Source organism: Oratosquilla oratoria, chromosome 14 (assembly GCF_046742065.1).
Source record: "Oratosquilla oratoria isolate Oo_2021 chromosome 14, ASM4674206v1, whole genome shotgun sequence".
Classification (NCBI taxonomy): Eukaryota; Metazoa; Arthropoda; class Malacostraca; order Stomatopoda; family Squillidae; genus Oratosquilla; species Oratosquilla oratoria.
Genome location: NC_134790.1, coordinates 61443302 through 61467856, shown reverse-complemented (window position 1 = coordinate 61467856; position 24555 = coordinate 61443302). Strand labels below are relative to the sequence as shown.

At 39.9% G+C, this 24555-nt stretch overlaps 1 protein-coding gene across 11 annotated transcripts in view; it reads left to right on the top strand.

The window, feature by feature from the left end:
- Positions 1–24555, top strand: part of LOC143032886 (pleckstrin homology domain-containing family F member 2-like) — a 215611-nt gene that overhangs the window by 139317 nt on the left and 51739 nt on the right. For 10 of the 11 annotated variants that reach the window (XM_076198099.1, XM_076198096.1, XM_076198101.1 and 7 more), the window contains 2 exons: positions 13883–14048; positions 23865–24107. In XM_076198099.1, coding sequence (XP_076054214.1) covers positions 13883–14048; positions 23865–24107 — 409 coding nt within the window. The remainder of the gene's footprint in view (positions 1–13882; positions 14049–23864; positions 24108–24555) is intronic. The other variant, XM_076198097.1, reaches the window with a different exon arrangement.

Sequence of the window (24555 nt, the reverse complement as noted above, 5' to 3'; positions counted from 1 at the left end):
TGGTGTGTCTCACTGAGATTAGGAGCCCATGCAGGACTCGCATAATTCAACACTGAGCGTATGCATTGTTTGTATATTGTTATATTAGTTTCTTTGTTTTGTCCAAATGTTGTTCCAGTGATTGACTTAAGTGTGTTAAGTCTGGGTGTGCATCTGTTTTTTATGTTTGTGATGTGTTGTTTGAAAGACATGGATGTATCGTATGTTACACCAAGAATTTTCGGTGTGTTTGTGTGTGGTATTAAAGTGTTGTTGATGTAGAGATGAGGTATGTATTTGTGTTCTTTTGTCCAGTTGGTGAGAAGTGTTGCTGTAGATTTGGTTGGAGCTATTTTGAGTCTGTGATGAACCATGTGTTGAGTGTGTCAAGGTATGGCTGGATTATTTCTGCAGCTTTGTCTGTGTTACGATATGTGCATGTGATTGTTATGTCGTCTGTGTAGGAAGAGATTTGTATTTCTGAGGTGTCTGGTGTGGGTAAGTCATGCATGTATAGATTAAATAGTGTGGGGGATAGAACCGAGCCCTGTGGTACTCCGTTCTTAATGTTTCTGATGTACAATGATTGGCCATTATATGACACGTAAGCATTCCTACCTGCCAGATAATTGGCCAGCCATCTTTTATTGTTATTGTGCATGTCTGTGTTATATATTTTATTTGTTAGGTTGTGGCGGGGGATAGCATCAAAAGCTTTACTAATGTCTAATGTTATAAGAAGTGTTCTTTGGTGGGGCCTATCAGAATTGATGCCATCTAAAATTCTTTGTGTGAGGTTTGTCAGAAGAGTGTTTGTGGAGTGTAGTGGCCTAAAACCGTGTTGTGAGTCAGCAAGGGGAATATGTGGTGTGACAAGTTTAAGTATTAGGCGTTCAATGACTTTAGAGGGGGTGCAGAGAAGTGTGATTGGACGGTGCGATGTTGGGATTGTTGGGTCTTTGTTCGGTTTTGGAATGGTGATTATTTTACCATGCTTCCAGATGTCGGGTATAGTGTTGTGTGAATAGCTTTAGTTTGCAATGTTTGTGAGTGCGTGTATACCTTGTGGTCCAATGTGTTTTAGGTGGATGTTGCTTATGTTATCAGGGCCACAGGCAGATGAGTGCTTGAGACTATGTATTATGAGTTTTGTCTGACTGTCTATGAAGGGTATATAGTCTGAGTCTGTGGGAAAGTCTTTCTTACATTGAATGGTGCGTCGGTCGTCAGGGTGAGAAGTGAGATGGCTTGTCTGTGCAAAATGACGTATGAGTGCGTTTGCTTGTTGTCTGTTTGAGGGTAGATTATCTGTTGTTGTGATTATTGCTGCGTGAGAGCGTGTAGTGTTACTGTTGGATAGTGTAATGCTGTTGAGTGTTTTGTACAATTTGCTGGTTTTTGTTTTGTGATCAAGTGTATTGATAAAGTTTTGCCAATTTTGTGTTTTTTGTTCATGTATTTTATTGGCAATCACAGTGTTTAGTGTTTGTATTTGGTCTGCTATGTTTTGAGGGATAGGTGTGGGGGTACCGTGTTTAAGTGTGTCACGTTGTCTGATGAGGCTTTGGATTTCTGGTGTGAAGTTGGGGTTGTGTGATTTTCTGTTGCCTGTAGGGATGTATCTCTTGTCTGCATTTTGTATGATTGTATTAAAAGTGTGCACAGCATTGTTTATGTTTGTGATTGGTGTACTGTTAAGTGTTTCAAAATGTTGTTCTGTCTCTTCAGTAAAAGCTTCCTAGTTAGCTCTCTTGTAATTGGTGTAAGTGTGTCTGTGGCCAACTGGGGTGCATCTTGTTTTGGTGGTGATGATGATTGGAAGGTGGTCAGAGCCATGATGTTGTTGGGGTTAAGCAGGGGGAGCAAAAGGTGATATCAGGAGAGGAGGGAGTGTAGAGGGCTTGGTGTGGGATGTGTGTATGATTATGTGTGTTATTCATGATAGTCAATGAGTCAAACTGAGTCTGTATATCAAGCCCTCTGTGTCAGGGTTGTCAACATACCAGGCAGACGACCTGGCGTTGATGTCTCCACCCATGATCAGGTTGGGGATTGAGGCTAGTTGGCTAAAATGAGGCCTGAAGGTGTCTGGAACTGTGGGGGATAATTGGGGGGGAATGTACATGTTAACTATTGTCAGTGTTGAATTGTTGCCTGTGCGGATTCAAATGGATTGGATTTCTGTTGTGTTATCTGTGGTAGGGAGGAGAATTTTGGTTGTGGCACTTGTGTCCACAAAACAGATGGAGTGGTGGATCAGGGTGATGAGTCCACCGCCATAGCCGTCAGTCCGGTCCTGTCTGATGGTGGTGTAACTATGAAATGATGGTGTTTTGTGTGAGTGTCTTAGTTTTGTTTCTTGTAAAATCGCAATGTGTATGTTGTGTTGTTTAAGAAAGTGTTCAAGTTCATGTTTTTTCGTGTTAATACGGTCAATGTTGTGTTGTAATATGTTGATGTTGTGTGTTTTGTATGTGTTGTATGTTGCCGTTTGGGGTTGAGGTTGGGGTGGTAGTGGGGAAGGTGTAGGATCTGGGTCAGAGGGGGGAAAGGAGAGATCGGGGACAAAGGAAGGGGAGTACTAATCGGGGGTAAGGGCAGAGGGAAATTGTGAGTGGGTGAGGGTGCTGGCTGTGGTTGGGGAGGTGGGAGTGGAGTTACTGGAGGGCAGGTAGAACATGTCCAAGTGTTTGTGTATTGGTTTGTGTCAGCAAGTGTTGTACAAGTGAGGTGGGCCCAGTTTTTGCACATATTGCACTGAACTGAGCCCTTTGTCTGTCTGCTCGAAGTAATGGGTTTAGAGCATGTTGGGCATGTGTATTTTGTGGTGGTCCCAGGATTGCTCTCTACATCTCCAGCTAAAAGTAGAAGAAGAGGGGTGATCGCCGGAAAATCACCCCTCGGTGCAGAAAAAACGTAATATTGCATGTTGGGAAAAAGGATTGTGGTACTCCCCAAGGTAGGCGTAGCTCCTCTTGGGGATCGGTGCCACCTGCGTAGAGCCGGTGGCCAGGGGTAGTTGCTGCCGTTTGGCCCCCAACTCTTGGGGTTGGGGGGTGGTCCCACGACGTAGACGCTGCAGCTCCAGGACCTGTAAGGTAGTTGTTAATGATGATCAACTCCCTGCCACCTATCTTCAGAACCCTTCAACAATTACAATAAAATTTCAGTAGGTAACTCAGGAATCACTGATAGGTACATGCCAGTAATCCTTTAAGATAGTTGTTTGTGATGATTATCTCCCTGCCATCCATCTTCAGAACCCTTCATAACCCTAATCTTTGTGATGATTATCTCCCTGCCATCCATCTTCAGAACCCTTCATAACCCTAATCTCCATCTGAAGTACAGCCCTGAGGCATATTCAGTCCTACAAACCTTATATCTCTATCAATGTAATGTCACAGTAGTTCAACATATATTCTGATGGGATGGTATAGGAAGTAAATGGAAGTGTGTTAGGCAGAGTTTAGAGTTTTATGTGAGAATAGGACATGAGAAATGAATCAGTTGTTATTTGCAGATGATACTGTTTTTGTGATTTTAAGCTGCAACTGAAACAGTTGCTGACTGAAGGGTATGTGAGGGAGGAATGTTATGAGTGAATGTGGATAAACGTAAAGTGATACAAGTAGTGATGATGGTGGTAGGATGAATGTGAGTGGGCCTCAGGAATTGGAGAATCTAGGCTCTTTTGTGGTAGTGTATAGAGGGGTGGATGTTGAGGTGAATTAATAAGAGAAATGTGTAATTGTCTGGGCTAATTGAAGTGTTATGAGAAATAGTTATTTGGAGATGAAAGCATTGAGAAGGTTAAATAAAGGAGTGATTTGGAATTTAAGGAATAGTGAATGTTTTTCAGTTAAATTGTTTGAGAAATATGATAGATGTTACAAGAATGGATAGGTTGACAAATGCAGAGATGAAACAGAGAACAAGGATTGGAAGAAAACTGTTAGAGTAGAACAGAGAGGACTGAAGCAGTTTAGGTAGTCAGTCAGTGAATAGTTTTCCAGATGGTTGAATTTTGTTATGGAACCAGTAGTTCAATATGTCAGTTAAAACTCTTATGACTGTTTAGCAAGGGTGTTTCAAGTGGATGTAAGAGATTTTGCCTGGACTTAGCATGGAAGTTCAAATTTCTTTATTGTTCCTTCTATATTTGTGGTCATCAAGGTAGGGTGGCTTCAATGTCTGGTTTGATTTTTCACATTTCTTTTATTATTTTCCAATTGTGTGGTGGTGTGGGCTTTAAGCTAATTTTGGAGAAGTGTTTTGTGAGGTTGCACTATTATTTAGGTGATGGTATTTTAATGGTATTTTACCTTTTATTTACAAGGGAAGAGGATGACAGCAAATTGGAAGTGAGTATTAAGGGAGAGAGTCTGGAGGAAGTGGATAGCTTTAGATACTTGGGGGCAAATGCAGTGGAAAAGGGAGGAGTGGGGGTGGAGGTAGAATGTAGATTGAGAGAAGCAAATAAATGCCTTGGGGGATTAAAAAGTGTAATGAGAAATAGATATTTGGGAATGGATGTTAAGAGGAGATTGTATGAAAGGGTGATAGTGCCAACAGCACTGTATGGGGCAGAAACATGGACCAAAGGAAGGTTTAAAAGAGATGTGGAAAACAGAGGCGGGGGAAGTATTTACCTAGTTATATTATACAGGAAAGGAGCTATGCTCATAGTGACCCGTCTTTGTATCTTTCAGCATCAAGTTTTTTCTTAAAATCTTGAATAGTGTTTGCACACACTGTTTCCTTATCTGATTTATTCCAGGTATCCACAACTCTGTGTCGGAAGCTATTCTTTTTCAGATCTCTTCTATAATTATTCTTTTGAGTTTCTTTTCATGTCTTCTTGTTTTTCTGTTGTCCCATTTTAATAAATCATCTCTATCTAGGATTTCCATTCCTTTCATGATTATATAATCAGTAGATCTCCTGTTTCTCTTCTTTGTTCCAGAGTTGATAGTTCCACTTTGGACAATCTTTGTATGTTAATTTGAAGAGAGTTGGTGCCATCTTTGTCATTGTTCTTTGCATTCTTTCTAATTTCTTTATATTCTTTTTAGTACTGGGTGTCCATAGTGTTGCTGCGTACTCCAGTTTTGGTCTTATTAGTGTAACTAATATTTTTTTAATCATTTCCTCATCCAAATAGACAAATACCATTTTCATTGACCTCAATAGGTTGAAGGTTTCTCTAACTATTTTATTGATATGTTTGTCCAGTGACATGTCTTTGCTGATTAATACTCCATTGTCTCTTAGTTCACTTTTTTGACTTCTTCACCAATTTTATAATTTCTTGATATTCTATTTTTACTTTTTCCAAACTCTATACTACATTTCTTGATATTGAAGTCCTCACTTTTGACTCCATTTCCAGATTTTGTGTAGGTCTATCTGTAATGATTCACAATATTCCTCTTTACTTTCTTTAGTATTTTTGCATCATCTGCAAGAAGTTCATATAGCATTCCACAATAGTATTCCACTCCTTCATCCATGTCTTATACATACATACATATACCAAGGCTTTTTCCCCCTTACAAGGGAGGTAACCAAAAAGGAAAAGACATAAAATCATTCCCACCCATTCCATCCCTGAATACACTCCACACCCCTCCACCCTCCTTCCCATCTTAGCACCTCCTGAATGACGGGTCATCCCTGCACCTTGTCCACTGCCCTGGGTCAGAAGCAGTGTCGCAAGACACAGCACATCCACAGCAAGGCCACTGTGGATGTGCTGTGTCTTTTGTGTGGTACTTTATAAAATACTTTTTGTAGGTCTAGAAAAGCACAGTCCACCCATCCATCCCTTTCTTGTATTATTTCTATTAGTCTTGAATAGAAGCAGAACAGGTTTGTTGTACATGACCTTTCTTGTCTAAATCCAAATTGATTTGGATACAGTATATTTTTATCTTCCAGATGTTTAACCCATCTACCTTTGATAACTTTTTCACATATTTTTGTTATTGTGCTCGTAAGGGAGTCTGTAGTTGGTTGGATTTTCCTTGTTCCCTCCTTCATATGTTGGTACAGTATTTGCATTTTCCATCCCTGGGGTACCTTTCTTTCTTTGAGTGAGTGTTTAATTATCTTGTATATTTTGTCCGTCAACTCCTCTATGCATTCTTTCAATATCCAATTTGCAATTCCATTTGGACCATGTGATTTTTTATATGGCCTCTGATTTCCTTCTGTGTCACAGTTATTTCCTTCATTGGTGGTATCTCTCTCCCCCTATTTCCTCACAGTTTTGTGAGCTTTCAATTGTGAATACTGATTTGAAATGATTGTTCATAATTTCTACTTCTTTATATTTGTAATTACCTTGGCACAGTCTTTCTATTTCTTGTTTATTTTTTAGTTTACCATTTACATACCTGTAAAATAGTTTAGGTTGTTCCTTACATTTTTTTTTATTATATCTTTTTCATAGTTTCTCTTTTCATCCCAGCATATTTTTTGCATAATCATTTTTTAGTTTGATATATGTTTGCCATTTACTCTTTTTTTACATCTTTTCCAAGCTTTCTCTTTTATCCTTAGCCTCACTACATTTTTTGTTGTACCAGCTTTTTATGCATACTCATTCTTGCTTCTGTTGTACATATTTGTTCACTCCCTCATTGTAAATTTCTTTTAGTATATTCCATTTCTCTTCCATCTTTGTTCCATCATTTAGGAAGTTATCCCAATTTGTGTTTTGAAAGAATTTTTTGAGTTTCTGTAACTGTTAATGGTTGTGGTCACATAAGATGGACTTAATGCGGGCAAGATAAACTCTAAAGGGGGAATTTTCTTCTATTCAACAAGTGATCTGGTTCAAATATAACAAACTATATATGGGCCCTTTGGGCAAAATACAGTAATTGCTGGGCCTTGACCTTGGGTACACCTGTGTCTGGCAGGCACTTGACCTAGCCAGCTCTGCAGGCAGGCTCTTGACCTACCCAGCTCTGCTGTCTTGGTTACAAAATGTTTGCATATAAAGAGGGTTAGTGGGTTGTCATAAGTAAAGGTGTTAGTTTCGCTATTCTATGCATTGGGCTCAGTTCAAGTTATGGGGGTTAGTCATATGGTTGGTGGGTATGGTTAGATAAGTTATATGTTAGCTTATGGGTAATATGATAGGGGCAGGTATAATAAAGGGGATTTAATGGGTTTCTCTAGTGACGTTAGGCATCTTCATGTGGTGATATCCTGTTTGTCTGAATTACTGCTGAATTAGATGCTGAGGTCTGGGAAAGCGAAGTCAGCAAGGAAGTGGGACAAGTGCCATGTCACATGCATGTGGATCACATGCGTGGTCAGTGAGGGTTAAACAAGGTTACATTTCTCAGAATTCATTTTGTTGTACAGTCTTCCTTTTCTATGTTTCTCTTTTCTTCTTAAGTCCATTTGCTCGTTTAGTTCGAATTCTATTAGTACATGGTCACTCTTCCCTATTGGAGTTTTGTAATCAATTCTGTCCACAATTTCAGGTTCTGACATAAGTATTAAATCTAGTCTCATGGATCCTCATTGTTTCTGTATCTGGTATTTTCCTTTACTCAATGAGTCATTGTGTATTCAATGGTCATATCAAGTAGTATGTTTCCCCAGAGGTCTTTTCCACCCTTCGCTGTCATTTTTCCCCAACATATTTCCTTTGAATTAAAATCACCCATAATTACTATATTTCCTCTTTCAGTAAATTAGTTCATATTTTGTGTTTTCCAACAGTTTGGAATGATCACTTTCTGTCCAGGACTGTGTTTTTGGGGGCACATACATTACTATAAATTTTCTACTTTTCATGTGACTGTGTTCAACTTTTATCATAATTGATGCCACATTGTTTTTTCCTTCTGTTATCTTTGTCACATTTAAGTCTTTCTTAGTCAAAAATGATACTCCCCCATCCAGTTTTTCCTTTCTATTTTTCATCCAATGGTTGTATAGACCTTGTCCCACAATATTTGGTGGTAGAGGACTTTTTAGTTTTGTTTCTACAATTCCCAGGGTGCGACCTAGGATGATATGGATGGATGGGGTAAAGAGGGCTTTGGGGAAGAAGGGAATGTCTGTTGAGGAAGAACAGGAGAGGACAGAAGACAAAGGTGAATGGAGAATGGTTGTATATGGATGATGTGATCCATGAGGTGGATTGGGTGGGGGATGGGGGGTGAGGGAGTATGTGCGAGAAAAATTTGATGCAGCCCAAAGGGATTTCTCCCCGTCTTCTCCTTTTCTGCATGAGGGGACGGAGAGGGGGGATCACCAATTTAATGAAACGGCCTTACTGTGGATGTGCTGTGTCTTGCAACACTGCTTCTGACCCAGGGCAGTGGACAAGATGCAGAGATGACCCTTCATCCAGGAGGTGCCAAGAGGGAGGGAGGGTGGAGGGCAGTGGAGTGTGATAGGGATGGAATGGGTGGGAGTTATTTTTATGCCTTTGTTTTTGGCTACCTCCCTTATAAGGGGGGAAAGTCTTTGGTATATGGATGTACAATTCCCATTATGTCTGGTTTTTCTAATGCCAGATAGTCATTTAAGGGAGTGTTGCATCACTTTATAGAGTAGGTGATTTTTCTTTCAAATATGTGTTTAATGAATATACTTATAGATACCCCTTACATTAGTGTGTAATTCTTCAGAGTTGTGTTCCTCCCATGAATATATAAGGCATAGTGAATATTTAATGAAGATAAAGTGAGCTCTGTTGGAGCTCTAATTACTTCTTCATAGCCGACATTGTAGTCCAGGATCGCTTGGGCATTAAACTCAAGAATGTTCTTGTTGGCATTCTAATACTTGGAACAATAACGCCAGATTCTTGAGTGTAAATGTTCATTCAGGTTTTATGTTTTTCCCAGCAGATATGCAGATATAATCCTGTCAGATGTTAGTCTCCTGTATTCGCTCCAAACCTTCTGATGAAGTTCCCTTGGCAGTACAAAACTAACTTTCATGGTTTTGTGGGATGGTATTGGTTCATTGTTTGCTATTGCTTTCTGATAAAAACAATAGCTGTCAAATGTCTTGGGGCACAAATGATGTTGAGGATGAGTGGTGTGGCATGGGTGGAGGAGGTGTAAGGTGGGCATGGCTAGCAGAGGCTTGCAGAGTGCTGAGTATAGCCATGATCCTTTCCTCCTCTTTCTTTGTTTTTCCTTCTTGTTTCTTTATCAGGGACTCACAAGCCCTCTCTATATTCTGCCGCTTCACTCTCCTCTTTCTTGTTAATTTTGCCATGATCACAGCAACAATACAGGCCGGGAAATCAAAATTGTGGCGTATGGTGAGAGCACCAGGAGTGACGTGACCTTACTTTGACCTTTTGAAGAGTACTGATGCCCTGTCTTTGTGGGGTATGCTGGTGGGAGGAATTGGCAAATATCTCCATAAACACAAATCTGTAGCAAAAAATGAAATAGCTATAGAAATGTTGACGCTGTTTCAACATACAGAATGTTTTTTATGCAATGGGGTTGCCAGAGGTTGCCAATATTTTATCTATTTTATTCTGTGTAAAAAAAAAATGGAAACAAAATACAGCTGTATAACTTTGTATGAATGTTGCCACCATCATAGAGATTCTCCTGAAATGTTTCCCTAAAATTCACTCATGTACCAGAATTTTTCTAAATATTGCAGGCGACGCTCCCTTAATTCATTCAGTCCTGAAATCATTCCATCTATGTTGGTATAAGCTATCTTTGATTTTTTCCTTTCTCGTCCTTTTCTGTCTACTTTGTATCCTTTTTCTTGATATACCATTTTCTTAGCCTCAGGTTCACCACTCTCAAAAAGAAAAAAAGAAAAATCTTTTCGGTCACAGTTCTCTTTTCATTTATTTCATTTGCTTCATTTCCAAGGTCCTTTTCTTTCTATTTTATTTCATTGCTCATTTTTTTATCCATACATTTTTGTAATGTTCACTGCTAGTTTTGTTGTTCTAGATAGTACTTCCTTTGCTATCATTTGAGACCTAAGTTTTACATTTCGTTGCCCATATTGTTTTTCTTTTGAGTATTTTCCTATTCTATGTTTCCTCAATGTCTCTATATTCTGTCCCTCCTCTTTAATCTCTTTCAGAATTTCTTTAGCGATCTCTTTCTCTTTTTCACTCGGATATCTAGGAACATCATGTTTCTCTTTAATACCATAGATTACAATGCTTTTTTTTTTTCTTCCACCGAGTCCCTGACCAAATTTCCTTTCTCCCTAATTACTTTGATTACTGTTTCCTTAGCATTATCCTTGACTGGTTGCTCTACTATATCTTGAAAAGATACATATTCCAACGATTTTATCGAGATGTGCATGCAAAAGTTTGGTAGAAAACCCATAGATTCTCTTTCGCTTCACACGGGTTGAACAAGAACATCCATCAGATTTTTCGGGAAAGCTTCATTAGAATTTCAGAGAGAGAAGGAATTTGACATTTATGATGTTTCAAGTCAATGTACAGTTGCCCATAATAGTCTGACGCTTACAGAAAACATATTTATGAATAGTTTTTGTGGATTTTTTGGCAAATATTTATCACTTTGTGGTAAATTGATTTGTCAGTATAATTTTTTTTTTTTATAATTTCATGGAGGAGAGGTGATTGTGGTGTTTTCTTATTGTTTTGGTAAATGTTTTAGTAAGCATCCATCACACCATTATTGCCCGGTTACATTTTGCATTACACATTTATTACGAAAGTTGGCAGTGCAAAATTGCCAGTCTGAATACATACTAAATACTAAATACATACTAAACGTCTGAATACATACTAAATAGCACCTGCCTAACTGTCGAAGTACAACTTCACCTCCTCATACTTTGTTTTGTACACCAGAATTGCCTAAATTATGTCCTAAAGGCCAATTTTATATCCCAAGGTACCCCTGAAAAACTGCTGCCAGGTATGCCAGTTTTGTCAATAAATAAAAAAAATTGTGTGCCTTTTATAGCCAATGGAGGGCTACTTGGTCATTACCACAGATTTGACCCTCAACGTAATGCCTTTTGTTGGCAATTTTTTTTATATTGCAGCATACGACATATGCCGCTGATGCTCAATCCATAAAATAATTGCAGCATACGACATATGCTGCTGATACTGTAGGGGTTAATACTCATCACCATCAAGTGTGGGTCACATTAATGCTGTAGGAGACTTCCACACCTTCATTCCCTTGCTCTCATTTATACAAAAGCTTGCTTCGTTGGTCCAAAGGACCTTTCACCACTGAACAAGGTCCCAGTTTGTATGATCCTTGGCAAATTGGACACAGCAGCGCCTTTGTTTCACAGTGACAAGGACCTTCATATGTATTTACCTAGTTGTATTTTACAGGACGAAAGCTATGCTCATAGTGACCCATTTTTGTATCTCTCTGCATCCTGTTTGTTCTTTTGAGTAATTTAACTGCTTTTGAATATTTTCCTGAGTTGTCCTGATGGAGATGAGATGTCACTGAGAAGCATAGGCTTCCTTTCCTTCAATTCCTTTGCAGTTGTAGAAGAGTTAAGGTCCAACTGATCTTTTATAAGCCTTAAGGGAACCTGGGAGTTCTTATATGTGAATGTGTCATAAAAGTTGTTCAACTTCACTGGTGAACTTATGTATAATTACCCTTTCCAATAAAGTATAATTCCCCACTAAACTGTTTGTCACATGTATATGTTACAAAGGATTACAAAGGAGGAGCATGTCGACACGAGACCTTTTGGTCCATAACTAGGTCGGATGCGAAAAAAATATAATAATGATAACTAAATTACTAAATAAAAATTAAAATGATGTAAATAATAATAAATAAAATAAATGCATGTGTATAGTTAGATAATAAACAAACAGGTAAATAGTAAATAATAATAAAATGACAGATAACTAATGATAAATGAAAATGAAGCAAATAACAATAGACAGACAAATAATAACAAACAAACAAATAACATAAAATAAATTGCAGGCATTACAGCATCTTCTTTAGGGATTTATCTAAACGAATCTTAAAGCTTCGAACTGAACTACATTGCTACCTCTGCAGGAAGTTTATTCCATTCACTAACTACACGTTTGGCGAAGTTGTTTCTACCCACTTCCAAATTGAATATATTTCCTGACAGTTTCAGACCATAATTTCTTGTCGGATTCTCATTCAGTGTGAAAAATTTGTCACTCTTACTGTTGTCTATTCCCTTTAGAATCTTAAAGACCTGTATCAATACGAGTATATCCACATATGCACACACGCACATATATACACATATCCACACACGCATATGTATGTATGCTAATAAGAACACGGGTACGTGTGTTCACTTATGCAAAGTAGACCACTTGGAAAAAGAAACTAACGAAGCAGAGTGCTTTCGTATATTACATCTTCAGTGCAACAAGTACATAGTGATAGGAATACATAGACAATATATACATGATACAAAGGAACCAGGACAGATTTGAATAAGCGTAATTGGTCGGTACGCTTAAATGAAGCGGCCTTGCTGTGGATGTACTGTGTCTTGCGACACTGCTTCTGACCCAGGGCGGTGGGCAGGGTGCAGGGATGACCCGTCATCCAGGAGGTGCTCAGATGAGAGGAAGGGTGGGAGGGGTGTGGAGTGTATTTAGGGATGAAATGGGTGGGAGTGTTTTTATGCCTTTCCCTTTTTGGCTACCTCCCTTGGAAGGGGGAAAAAGCCTTGGTATATGTATGTATGTATGTATATATTGTCTATGTATTCCTATCACTATGTACTTGTTGCACTGAAGATGTAATATACAAAAGCGCTCTGCTTCGTTAGTTTCTTTTTCCAAGTGGTCTACTTTGCATATGTATGTATATATACGTGTAGTGAATATTTTTATATTGTATAGTGAAGATGAAATATCTGAACATGAAGGTGTCCAATCAACCGCCTATGCAGGAAATGAAAGATTAGAATCTTGTTAACAACTTGGTAAGGTTATATTTTATTTTTATTTTTATTATTTTTTATTTTGAAAAGTGAAAAATGCTGTGAAAATCTGTTAGGATAAATGAAACAAAAATTTTAAGTTACAGTTTCCTTTATTTTTTTCTTAGCAAATTAAAGTATGACTTTTTCCCTTCACAATGCCACAACAATCAAAATAATATGTAAAATAGAACCAGAGATATGGCTTATTAACACCTTCAGGGAAATCTTCAGGGCCTTGCTCTGGGCATGGTATCAAACCTCCACCCATGTGCCATTTTGTTAGGAGTCGGTACACATTACACACAAACACACCTGTTGCCTTGGCTATTTCCCAATTATTCTTTCCCACTTTGTGTAGTCCAATCACTTTCACAATGTTATCACGCACTGTGTGATTTCCAGGCATCATGCAAAAGGCAGGGCACACCCCAAAAGTCAGTGAACACAGTGAGGAAAAATTAAGAAACTCGGTGGAAAAAAAAAAAAAAAAAACTTCCACTGAAGGACAGTCACACACTGACTGGCTTTGTCTCACATGGCTATTGCATGGGTGGATGGTTGAAGTTGCCAGTTGGTCATTTTCTCGTACTTGGTTTTTGTGAACGAGATATCACACGAGTTCTAAAAGCACGGACCATTATGCATACTCAAAAAGTTTGCAAAATGGTCCACACAAACTATATGTTTGTATATCACACACAGATATATATACATTTCTTTTTTCCTCCTACCAGCCAGTTATATAACCAGATCCACACTAATACAGCACAAACAATACTCCAACATTTCTTTGTAGACAGATATGTGGGAGGCCCAGAGGACTATTACTTACTACTGTTGGCTGTGGTTTTCCAATCGGTACTTCTTGAAATAGCTGTCATTATTATTATTTATTGAGCATATGTTTCATTATTTATGATTACATTAAAATTCTTTTCCACAGCATCATTGTCGAAAGTGTGGCAAGGTTGTGTGTGGTCCATGCTCAAGCAAAAGGGTATTGCTTCCCCATCAGTCCAGCAAACCTCTCCGTGTTTGTCTTACCTGTCATGATGAGTTCTCTACACAGCGTAACAACCTAGGAGACACCCAAGCTCACCATGACTTGAGTAAGTGTATGATTATACATTGTGTGATATACTTGTCCTCATGAAGTTATCACTTCAGTGGAAATGGAATCTGATTTTCCATTGAGAAATTTTGCCATCAAATGGCTTTATTTAGAATCACAGGAAGGTTACTGCTCGCTATGTATCATGTAAGTATTGCTCATGGTGCACTGTAGAGTAAGCATGTCACAATTGCAGGAGCTTGTACTGGCGCTTTAAACTGCTTGGACAGATTTTGCAGTTAATATCTGTAGTGCAACTGAATAGCTATTTAACACATTGTAAATTAACTCTACATACATATGTGCATACAGGTATACTGAAGGCTCTATCCCCCTTATAAGGGAGTAGCCAAACCAAAGTACACTCCCACTACATACACATTAAAACCCATTTAATGACCTTCCTATCTCAGTACTTGATGGAGGCTGTCCCTGCCCCCAGCCACACTGCTTGGATCAAAGGCAGTACAGTGAGATATACCACTTCCTGAGCAGGGCCACCTTCCTCCTCATTGACTCAAAAGTATTCTAAGGCAAACAAGAAGAAAATACCTTCTGGACATGTCATCTTTTCCTCTATTTACCATCTTTCTCCATTCATTCCTATCTTTAGCACTCTTCTCTGGTTAAAAAAGCTCCTCATACATATAAGTACCTGTTTACTCCATCCATCTACCCCATTCTTGGTCTTCCTTCCTTGTTCATGCTTTCCATATGCCCAAACCACTTCAGCACCTTTTGATCTATCATATCTGACATCTCTAACTTTGCTCTGAAACTCGCCTCTATATTTCTTACTCTATCCATTCTTGTATGTATCTATATATCTATATACCAAGGGCCTCAATCCCCCATATATGGAACATGGCCAAGTCAAGGCATGCCCCCACTTACACCGTTTCTACTCCCATCCACCATCCTTGTTTCCCACTTATCTTGACTTCTCGTGGTCATCCCAATTTCCTGCTCACTGCCCAAGTGAGAAGCAATGCAGGAAGACAAAGTACCTCCACAGCAGGGCTGCTTCACTTACATAGCACTCACACACACCCTCTGCTTATGCAGAAAATAGAGAAGACTAGGAGACATTCTTTCAGGATGCATCAAAATATCATCCATACACAACCATCCCTCCACTCACCCCTATCCCCTGCCATCTGCCTTTCCTGCTCAACAGGTATTCCACTCTTGCTCAAAGCCCCTTTCACCCCATCCATCCATCTCATCTTCAGTCATCCCATAAAGTTCACTCCATCCACCTCTGCCAGCCACACCTCATTTGCTAATCTTTCTTCACACATTCTTTTTTTCCAAAGCATCTCAATAATCTTTCATCAGCCCTCTCTGCTAGCTCCTTTTCCACACCCGCACTCCCCTTCATCTCCTCATTTCTCACTCTACCCAACCTTGTAACCCATACCATACTTCTCAGACACTTCCCATAAGATACAACTAGGTAAATACATTAAAACTTACTTTCTGCCTCTCTTAAATTCCAAGTCTCCGCCCCATACAGTATAGTCAGCACAATGACCCCTTCATATAATCTTTTCTTTGCATCCATTCCAGATACCTATCACTCATGACACTTTTTAATCCCCCAAAGCATTTACTTGCTTCTCTCAATCTACAGTTTACCTTCACCCCACTCCATTTCCTGCAACATGCAACCCCAAATACTTAAAACTATCCACTTCCTCCACCGTCTCTCTTTTAAGGTTTACTTCCAACTCTGCCATCCTTTCCCCTTGTACATCTCATCACCTTTTACCCACATTTACTTTCAACTTTTTCCTATCTCATACCTTCCAAAAGTCTGTCACTGTCTTAATCCCTTCTTATCCTGCCACAAGCATAGTGTCACAACTGGATCACTTTCCAATTATATCCACTGTTTCCAACCGTTTCCAATCACATGCCCATTACCCTCACATTTACCTCCCATACTACCCCATCCATGTACACATTGAACAGCCATGACAATATAACACAGCCATGACAGCCCCACCTTTACCTCAGACCATTTGCTCTTTCCACTTCCAATCTTAACACAGGCTCTACTACTCTCATAAAAGCTTTTGACTGCCCTATACAGCTTTCCCCCAGTCCCTTATATCTGCAATACCTCCCACAATATCTTTCTGTCTGCCCTGTCATAAGCCTCTTCCAAATCCAGAAAGGCCCAAAAAATATTCTTACCTTTTGCCAAAACCTCATTAATCTGCTTTATCACAAAAAATTTATCCCTGCATCCTCTACTTATCCTAAACCCACATTGCTCCCCACCAATTACTCTCTCAATTCCTATCCTGCTACTCTCTGCTCCTTACCAATTACTCCCTCTGTTCCTCCCCTATTCCTCTCAAAACTTTCCCATAAGCCTTTCCAGCCACATTTAACTCTTAGCATATGATGACACCAACATTGATGTCATAACAAGGGTGCTTGCCAACAGTGTCCAGATTATATATATTATGTAGTTGTAGATGAGGTGAAAGCTGTTTTTAAAATGATAAGAGCAGGTAAGGCACCTGGGTTGGATGGGTGTCATGCAGAGCATCTAAAAAAGGGAGGTACAGTGATGGTGTACTGGCTGGTGAGGTGGTATAATGTTTGCCTAACAGAGGGGGTAGGGTGCTGGAGGAGTGCCTGTATAGTTCCACTTTACAAGGGAAAGGGCGACAGGTGTGAATGTGGTAGTTTCAGAGGGATAATTTTGTTGAGTGTAGTTGGGAAGGCTTATAGGGTTTTGATTGAGAGGATTAGGAGAGGAACAGAAGGAGTAAATGGTAAGGAATAGTTTGGGTTTAGAACAGGTAGGGGTTGCATGGATCAGATATTTGTGGTGAGACAGATATGTGAGAAAGCCTTAGGAAAAGATAAGGATGTTTTTTTGGGCCTTCGTGGATTTGGAGGGGGCTTGTGACAGGGTGGACAGAAAGGCACTGTGGGAGGAATGTGTGGGATGGGAGGAAAGATTTTAGTAGTAGTCAAGAGTTTTTACATTAAGAAATGTAGCATAATGGAATTTGGAATAAAGCAAAAATAGAGTATCAAGTCAACATAGAATTGGAAACAAAGAAGTCAAAAAAGTCTATTCAGAAAGGGACCTGGGAGTAATCATCTCGAGTGACTCGACACCTGATAAACATGTAAATAAATTATTTGGGGAGACTTTTAGCTTGTTAAGATCAATGAAAGTGGCCTTTGACTACATAGATGAGGAGATGGTTAGAAAAATAGTGGTTACACTGATAAGACCTAAACTAGAATATGCTGCAATACTGTGGGTACCCAGCACAAAGAAGAACATAAGAAAATTAGAAAGAATCCAAAGAGCAGCGACAAAAATGGCACCTACACTGTCAAATCTGACATACGAACAATGATTGGAGAAATTACATCTGTCAACACTGGAACAGAGAAGAGAAAGATGATTTATTGACCATTTACAGAATTATGAAAGGGATGGAAATTCACGATAGAGACGACTTATTAAAGTGGGACAGAAGAGAAACAAGAGGACATGAAAAGAAACTAAAGGAGGACAGCTATAGAAGAGACCTGAAAAGGAATAGCTTTCCACATAGAGTGATTGATGTCTGGAACAAACTAAACAGAGAAACAGTGTGTGACAAAACTATACACGATTTTAAGAATAAACTGGATGCAGAGAGATACGAAGACAGATCACTACGAGCATAGCTCTTGTCCCGTAAAATACAACTAGGTAAATACAGGAGTTGTAGAGCCTGTGTTAGAATTAGAAATGGAGAGAGTGAGTGGTTTGAAGTAAAGGTGGGACTTTGCCAGGGATGTGTTATGTTGTCTTGGCTCTTCAATTTATACATGGGTGGTGTGGTGCAAGAGGTAAGTGGAAGGATAATGGGCCAGGGGTTGGAGATGGTTGAAAATGGAGATAAGCCAGTTGTTGTTTGCCGACAACACTGCACTTGTAGCAGGATCAAAGGAGAGATTAAGGAAGTTAGTGACAGATTTGGGAAGGTGTGCGAAAGAAGGAAGTTGAAGATATATATAGGTAAAGGTAAGGTGATGAGATGTAAAAGGGAAGGAAAGGTTGGTGAATGGGAGTGAAATGGGTGGGAGAGGGTATGTGCCCTTTGACTTGGCTACCTCCCATATAAGGAGGAAAAAGCTTTTGGTATATAGATTGATAAATAGATGAAGGTATCCAATGGGGTATCCTGCTATTACACTAAGTGTTCCATTCTCTATATATACACCAATAGGTTTCTTCCCACTTGTAATTGAGGTAGCCAACCAAGGCAAGCACCTATGCTTACCCACCCCACTCCCACCCATCACCCATTTCCCTTTTTTCTTAGCTCTTTGTAGATGAAGTGTCACTCCTCTATCCTGTCTACTGCCCAGGTCAGAAGTAATACAGCAAGACATAGCATATCACTTAAGGACCTACCATTTACAGGGTGTTCAGGATAATTTTTTTTTTTTTTTTTTTTTTTTTTTTTTTTTTTTCCTGGTATCTCAGGAGAGGAACAGAGGGAGTAATTGGTGAGGAACAGTGTGGATTTAGGATGGGTAGAGGTTGTGTAGATCAGATCTTTGTGGTAAGACAAATATGTGAGAAAGCTATAGGAAAGGGGAAGGATGTTTTTTGGGCTTTTATGGATCTGGAAAAGGCTTATGATAGGGTAGACAGAAAGGCACTGTGGGAGGTTATGCAGATATATGGGATAGGAGGAAAGCTAGGAGCTGTCAAGAGTTTTTATGAGTGTAGTAGAGCTTGTGTCAGAATTAGAAATGGAGAGAGTGAGTGGTTCGAGGTAAAGGTGGGACTGCATCAAGGATGCGTTATGTCGCCCTGGCTGTTCAACTTATACATGGATGGGGTGGTGCGAGAGGTGAATGCAAGGGTAGTGGGTCAGGGATTGGAGATGGTTAGCCTCTTCACTCCGGGGCACATCGCACGTCTGGAAGCATTAGCTGCCCAGCGTGCGATGTTGCATCATAATAATCGCATTATAGAAAATAAAGTCGGTGCTCAATCGTTCGTTCTCTTCCACCCATGTATTTTGATAACCATAGAAAATATGATGAAGCCAGTTTAGAGAGAATGGAAGTTACGTAGGTACAACTACAATAAATATAATCAAGATGCCGACGTCGGCATCGTCAAGTACCCATTTGCTCCTCATGCAGCCTACGTAGGCGTCACCGTATGGAAGTGGTTAAAGAAAATGGAGAAAAGTGGGAGGTGAGCCAGCTGTTGTTTGCGGACGACACTGCGCTAGTGGCAGGATCAGAGGAGGGACTGAGGAAGTTGGTGACAGAGTTTGGGAGAGTATGTGATAGAAGAAAGCTAAAGATAAATGTAGGTAAAAGTAAGGTGATGAGATGTACAAGGGGTGAGAGTGGCAGTAGACTGGAAGTGAGCATTAAGGGAGAGCGACTGGAGGAAGTTGATAGTTTTAGATACTTGGGTGCAAATGTGGCAGGAAAAGGTGGAGTGAAGGTGGAGGTAGAATGTAGATTGAGAGAAGCGAGTAAATGCCTTGGTGGATTGAAGAGTGTAATGAGGAATAGACATTTGGGAATGGATGCTAAGAGGAGACTGTATGAAGGAGTGATTGTGCCAACAGTACTGTATGGGGCAGAAACATGGAACATGAGAGAAGAAGAGAGAAGGAGTTTAAATGTGTTTGAGATGAGGTGTCTGAGAAGTATGATGGGGGTTACTAGGCTAGATAGAGTGAGAAATGAGGAGGTGAGGAAGAGAACGGGTGTGGAAAGGGAGCTGGGAGATAGGGTTGATGAAAGAGTATTAGGATGGTTTGGACACATGGAAAGAATGAGTGAAGAAAGACTAGTAAAAGAGGTATGGAAGGCAGATGTGGAGGGAGTGAACATGAGGGGACGTCCTAGGATGAGATGGATGGGGTGAAGGGGGCTTTAGGGAAGAGGGGAATGTCTGTTGAGGAAGGACGGGAGAGGACAGAAGACAGGGGTGAATGGAGAATGGTTGTATATGGAAAATGTTATGATGCATGAGGTGGAATGGGCAGGGGGATGGGGGGTGAGGTAGTATGTGTGAGCAAAATTTGACGCAGCCCGAAGGGATTTCTCCCCGTCTTCTCCTTTTATGCATGGGGGAACGGAGAGGGTGGGTTGCCGATTTAATGAAGCAGCCTTGCTATGGATGTGCTGTGTCTTGCAACACTGCTTCTGACCCAGGGCAGTGGACAAGGTGCAGGGATGACCCATCATCCGGGAGGTGCTAAGATATGAGGGAGGGTGGAGGGGTGTGGAGTGTGATAGGGATGGAATGGGTGGGAATGATTTTATGCCTTTTCCTTTTTGGCTACCTCCCTTGTAAGGGGGAAAAAGCCTTGGTATATGTATGTATGCTGTTATCTCAGAAATATTTGAAGGATTTAATTGCAGTAAAGTGCAATGGATAGCTGATTCTATGTACTATTGGTGGGTGTGACAGCTAGAGAGCATGGACGACTGGAAAGCACCAGAATATTGGAAGAGAGTGACCAGCATCATGATGATTTGCACCGGATTCAAAAATTCAGAAATCTTAGCTGCAGCTCAGTGCTCCTTGAATACCGTGAAGGCTGTGAGATGTGAGCTGGAGAAATGAGATGGAGATGTGGAAGCAGTCGCTAGCAGGAAGGATCATAGCAGGCATTCTAACTCAGTCTGCATAACGAAATTCATCATGAAGCTGCAAATAAAAGTGCAGCAAGATCCAGGCAAGGCAATGCGGACCTTAGTGAGAGAGATGGGCATCAGAGTGGTAATTACGAAGAAAGCGCTGAACAAAGATCTTCACTACTCCTTATACTAGAGGTATAAGGGCCAACTACTCACTGCCAAGGCTCAAAAGAACCACTTTACAAAAGCCAAGAAACTCCTCAACAAGGTCAAACAGCCAGTTGAGCTGGGAATACTCTGGTTCTTCTCAGACAAGAAAAACTTCTGCCAGGATCAGTTGCACAATGCACAGAACAACAGGTGGCTAGCCTACAGTCTGCACAAAGTCCCGTGCTTTTTTTTTTTTTTTTTTTTTTTTTATTTTTTTTCCCGCATCCAGTTTTTTCTTAAAGTCGTGTATAGTTTTAGCACTCCCTGTTTCCTCATTCAGTTTGTTCCAGATATCTATCACTCTGTGTGGGAAGCTAATCTTTTTCAGATCTCTTTTGTAACTGCCCTTCATAAGTTTCTTCTCATGTCCTCTTGTTTTCTTCTGTCCCACCTTAGTAAGTCATCTCTATCAAGAATTTCCCTCCCTTTCATAATTTTGTAGATGGTTAGCAAATCGCCTCTTTCTCTTCTTTATTCCAGGGTTGGTAGATTTAGTTGATCCAATCTTTGTTCGTATGCCATATTGCAGAGTGATGGCGCCATCTTTGTTGTTGCTTTTTGAATTCTTTCTAGTTTATTTATTTATTATTATTTTTGTTTTTTCTTCTTTTTTTCTCACGTGTCCATTATGTCACAGCATATTCTAATTTTGGTCTTGTCAGTGTAACTAGTATTTTCTTTACTATTTCTACATCCATGTAGTCAAAGGCTACTTTCATTGATCTTGATAAGTTCAAAGTTTCTCCGACTAATTTGTTGATCTGTTTGTCTGGTGTCATGTTATTTTAGATAGTTACTCCTAGGTCCCTTTCTGAGTTTACTTTTTTTACTTCCTTTGTACCAATTTTATATTGACATATTTTATTTTTGCTTTTTCCAAATTCCATTATACTATATTTGTTAATGTTGAAGTTCAATTCACACTTCTGACTCCATTTCCAGTCTTTGTCTAGGTTTTGAAAAGATTTGCAGTCTTCTTCTGTACTTACTCTCTTGAGTAGTTTCACTTCATCTGCAAAGATGGTCTTTGGGTGTGTTTCCAGCGAAGGCCACATCATGCCACCCCACATCTTTGAAAAGGAACTCAGATTCACTTCAGATGGGTATATTGAGTTGCTGTCCACTGTTGTCAAGCACTGGGTGGAGAGGGTGATTGCAGGAAGACCATATGTGTGGCAGCAGGACTCAGCTCCTTGTCACACCTCCAGGAAAACCCAGAAGTGGCTGTCTGAGAACTTCTACAACTTCACCAATCCCAACATCTGGCCCCCCCAACTCGCCTGAATGCAACCTCATGAACTATTATGTGTGGGGCACAATTGAAAAAGACACCAATCGTACCGCCTGCAACACCAAGAACGAGCTAATTGCCAGGATCAAAGTGGTGTTCAGGCATCTCTCAAAGGACACTGAAGACTGCATGCTGCAGGTTCAGGTCCTGCCTGGAGGCCATGGTGGAGGCTCAGGGCGGCTTCCTAGAGTGAATTGTATTTGGCAAAAGATCCTGTAAGAGGTACACTTTGAATTTTGAGAATACATGAAATTTTGGCCAAGATATGACATTTTTCTTTCAGAAAAAAGTGATCCCGAACACCCTGTACATGACAACCCTCCCTCCTCATCATCAGTCAAAAATAGAGAAGTGAGGAGAAACATCTTTGGGCTGCCTCAGTTCATATTCCATTCACAACCATTCCATTCACTTTGCTCCATTCTATAGTGTTTGTACATACATATACCAAGGCTTTTTCCCCCTTACAAGGGAGGTAGCCAAAAAGAAAAAGGCATAAAATCATTCCCACCCATTCCATCCCTAAATACACTCCAATCCCCTCCACCCTCCCTCTCATCTTAGCACCTCCTGGATGACAGGTCATCCCTGCACCCTGTCCACTGCCCTGGGTCAGAGGCAGTGTTGCAAGGCACAGCACATCCACAGCAAGGGCACTTCATTAAATCGGCGACCCCCCCCCCCTCCCCATCCCATGCAGAAAAATAGTGTTTGTAAGAGAGAAAACAAAAAGTAACTACCATTCAAGCATATACAACAGTCACCTGTACATTGACACAAAAATACACTCACAGTCAAATCACAAAATAAGCTCTTCAAAACAGATCACCAAACTCACTTCAACATATTCCCTCAGATATTTACTCCAAAGCCTTTCATGTGAAGCAAAAACCATACATATATTTGCATTCAGGTCACCATCCAGCACTTAGCATCAGCGCAGAGGAGGCCTGGCCACAGAATCAAACAGCCCTAGATACAACCACCTGACAGAGGACACTGAACATCTCTTCATACACTACTCCACACTAGCCATTCCTAGACAACAATATATTTGAAAGATGACTAATGAATGATAATGAGGGAAACAACACAAGTATTTATTACAAGGAAATTTCAGTACAACTCTATTGATTGCATATTGTGACTTGTGACAGTTGTAAGAATTATAGATGGTTCTAAACAATGGAGTTTATTGAAAGTATATTCAGCACTAAAACATAATATGTTATATGAGATTATGCTATAGCAAGCTTATTTAACTTATTATGTAAACTGGATGGAAACTGATGACAAAACAAAATAGTAAATTTTAGGACACAAGCCTATATTGTATGTCTAATGTTGCCAATGAATTCTAAATGACCTAAGACATTATTGATTTCAGAAATAGGTAATTAAGCACAATATGAAAGGTCACAATACTGAGTTATGTACACACACAATCAATGAAATAGAGAAGCTGTGTTTAGTATCCTATATGATTAATTGCGAGCATGGGTTAAATGTGTTGGGTATTTCCTTGTTGGCTACTGTATTCATGTATTTGCAGATTTTTAGCACCTATTTTATCTGCTTTATTTCCTGCTAATCAGAATGGAGTGTAATAAGTGCATGAAAATTAGTGCCTTTACTTTTATTAAACTTTTAGCATGTTTATTGCTTTGGTAGTAGTTGTGAGTAGTGATGAAGAGGAACCAGCTTGTACAACTTTGCGAACTGCCCCAGCAACTCCAGATGTAAGTAAGACAGAGGCCCTGCATGAGGAAGAACAACAAGATTCAAGTGATGAAGGTGGAGAGGATGCAGTGGACCGTGATGCTCATAATCTTCACAAAAACTGTGATTTGTTTGGTCCTCAGGAGGATGAGGATGATGATGCTCCTCCTCCAACCCTCTGGTGGGATGACATTGGTAGGAACAAAGATTGGTTTCTATATAAATGGTATCTCATCTATCTGATTATTTGAATTTGTTTCAAGTTTGTATTCTTTATTGTAGACTCAAATTGTATGTGGTATTATCACAAGAAGCCTGATCACTACCTTCTAGTATGTCTGGGACTCAGTGAATGTAATGGTACAGTGAGTCCTCCTTATACGGTAATTTTTTATCCAGTAAATTCACAATTACGGTATTTGGTAATTACTATCCCTATTTATGGTAAGAAAAATTCACAGATACGGTATCCACTAGTGTTTTGGAGGTAAAATTAGATACTTTGAAGAGGAAAGAGCAGGGAGAAGGTACGTTCGCCATAAGTCGAAACTTGGGTTCAGTACAGATGCTCCTCAACTTACGTTTTAGTTAGGCTCCGAACGGCCGAACGTAACGTGAAAATGAACGTAAGTTGTTACTGTAC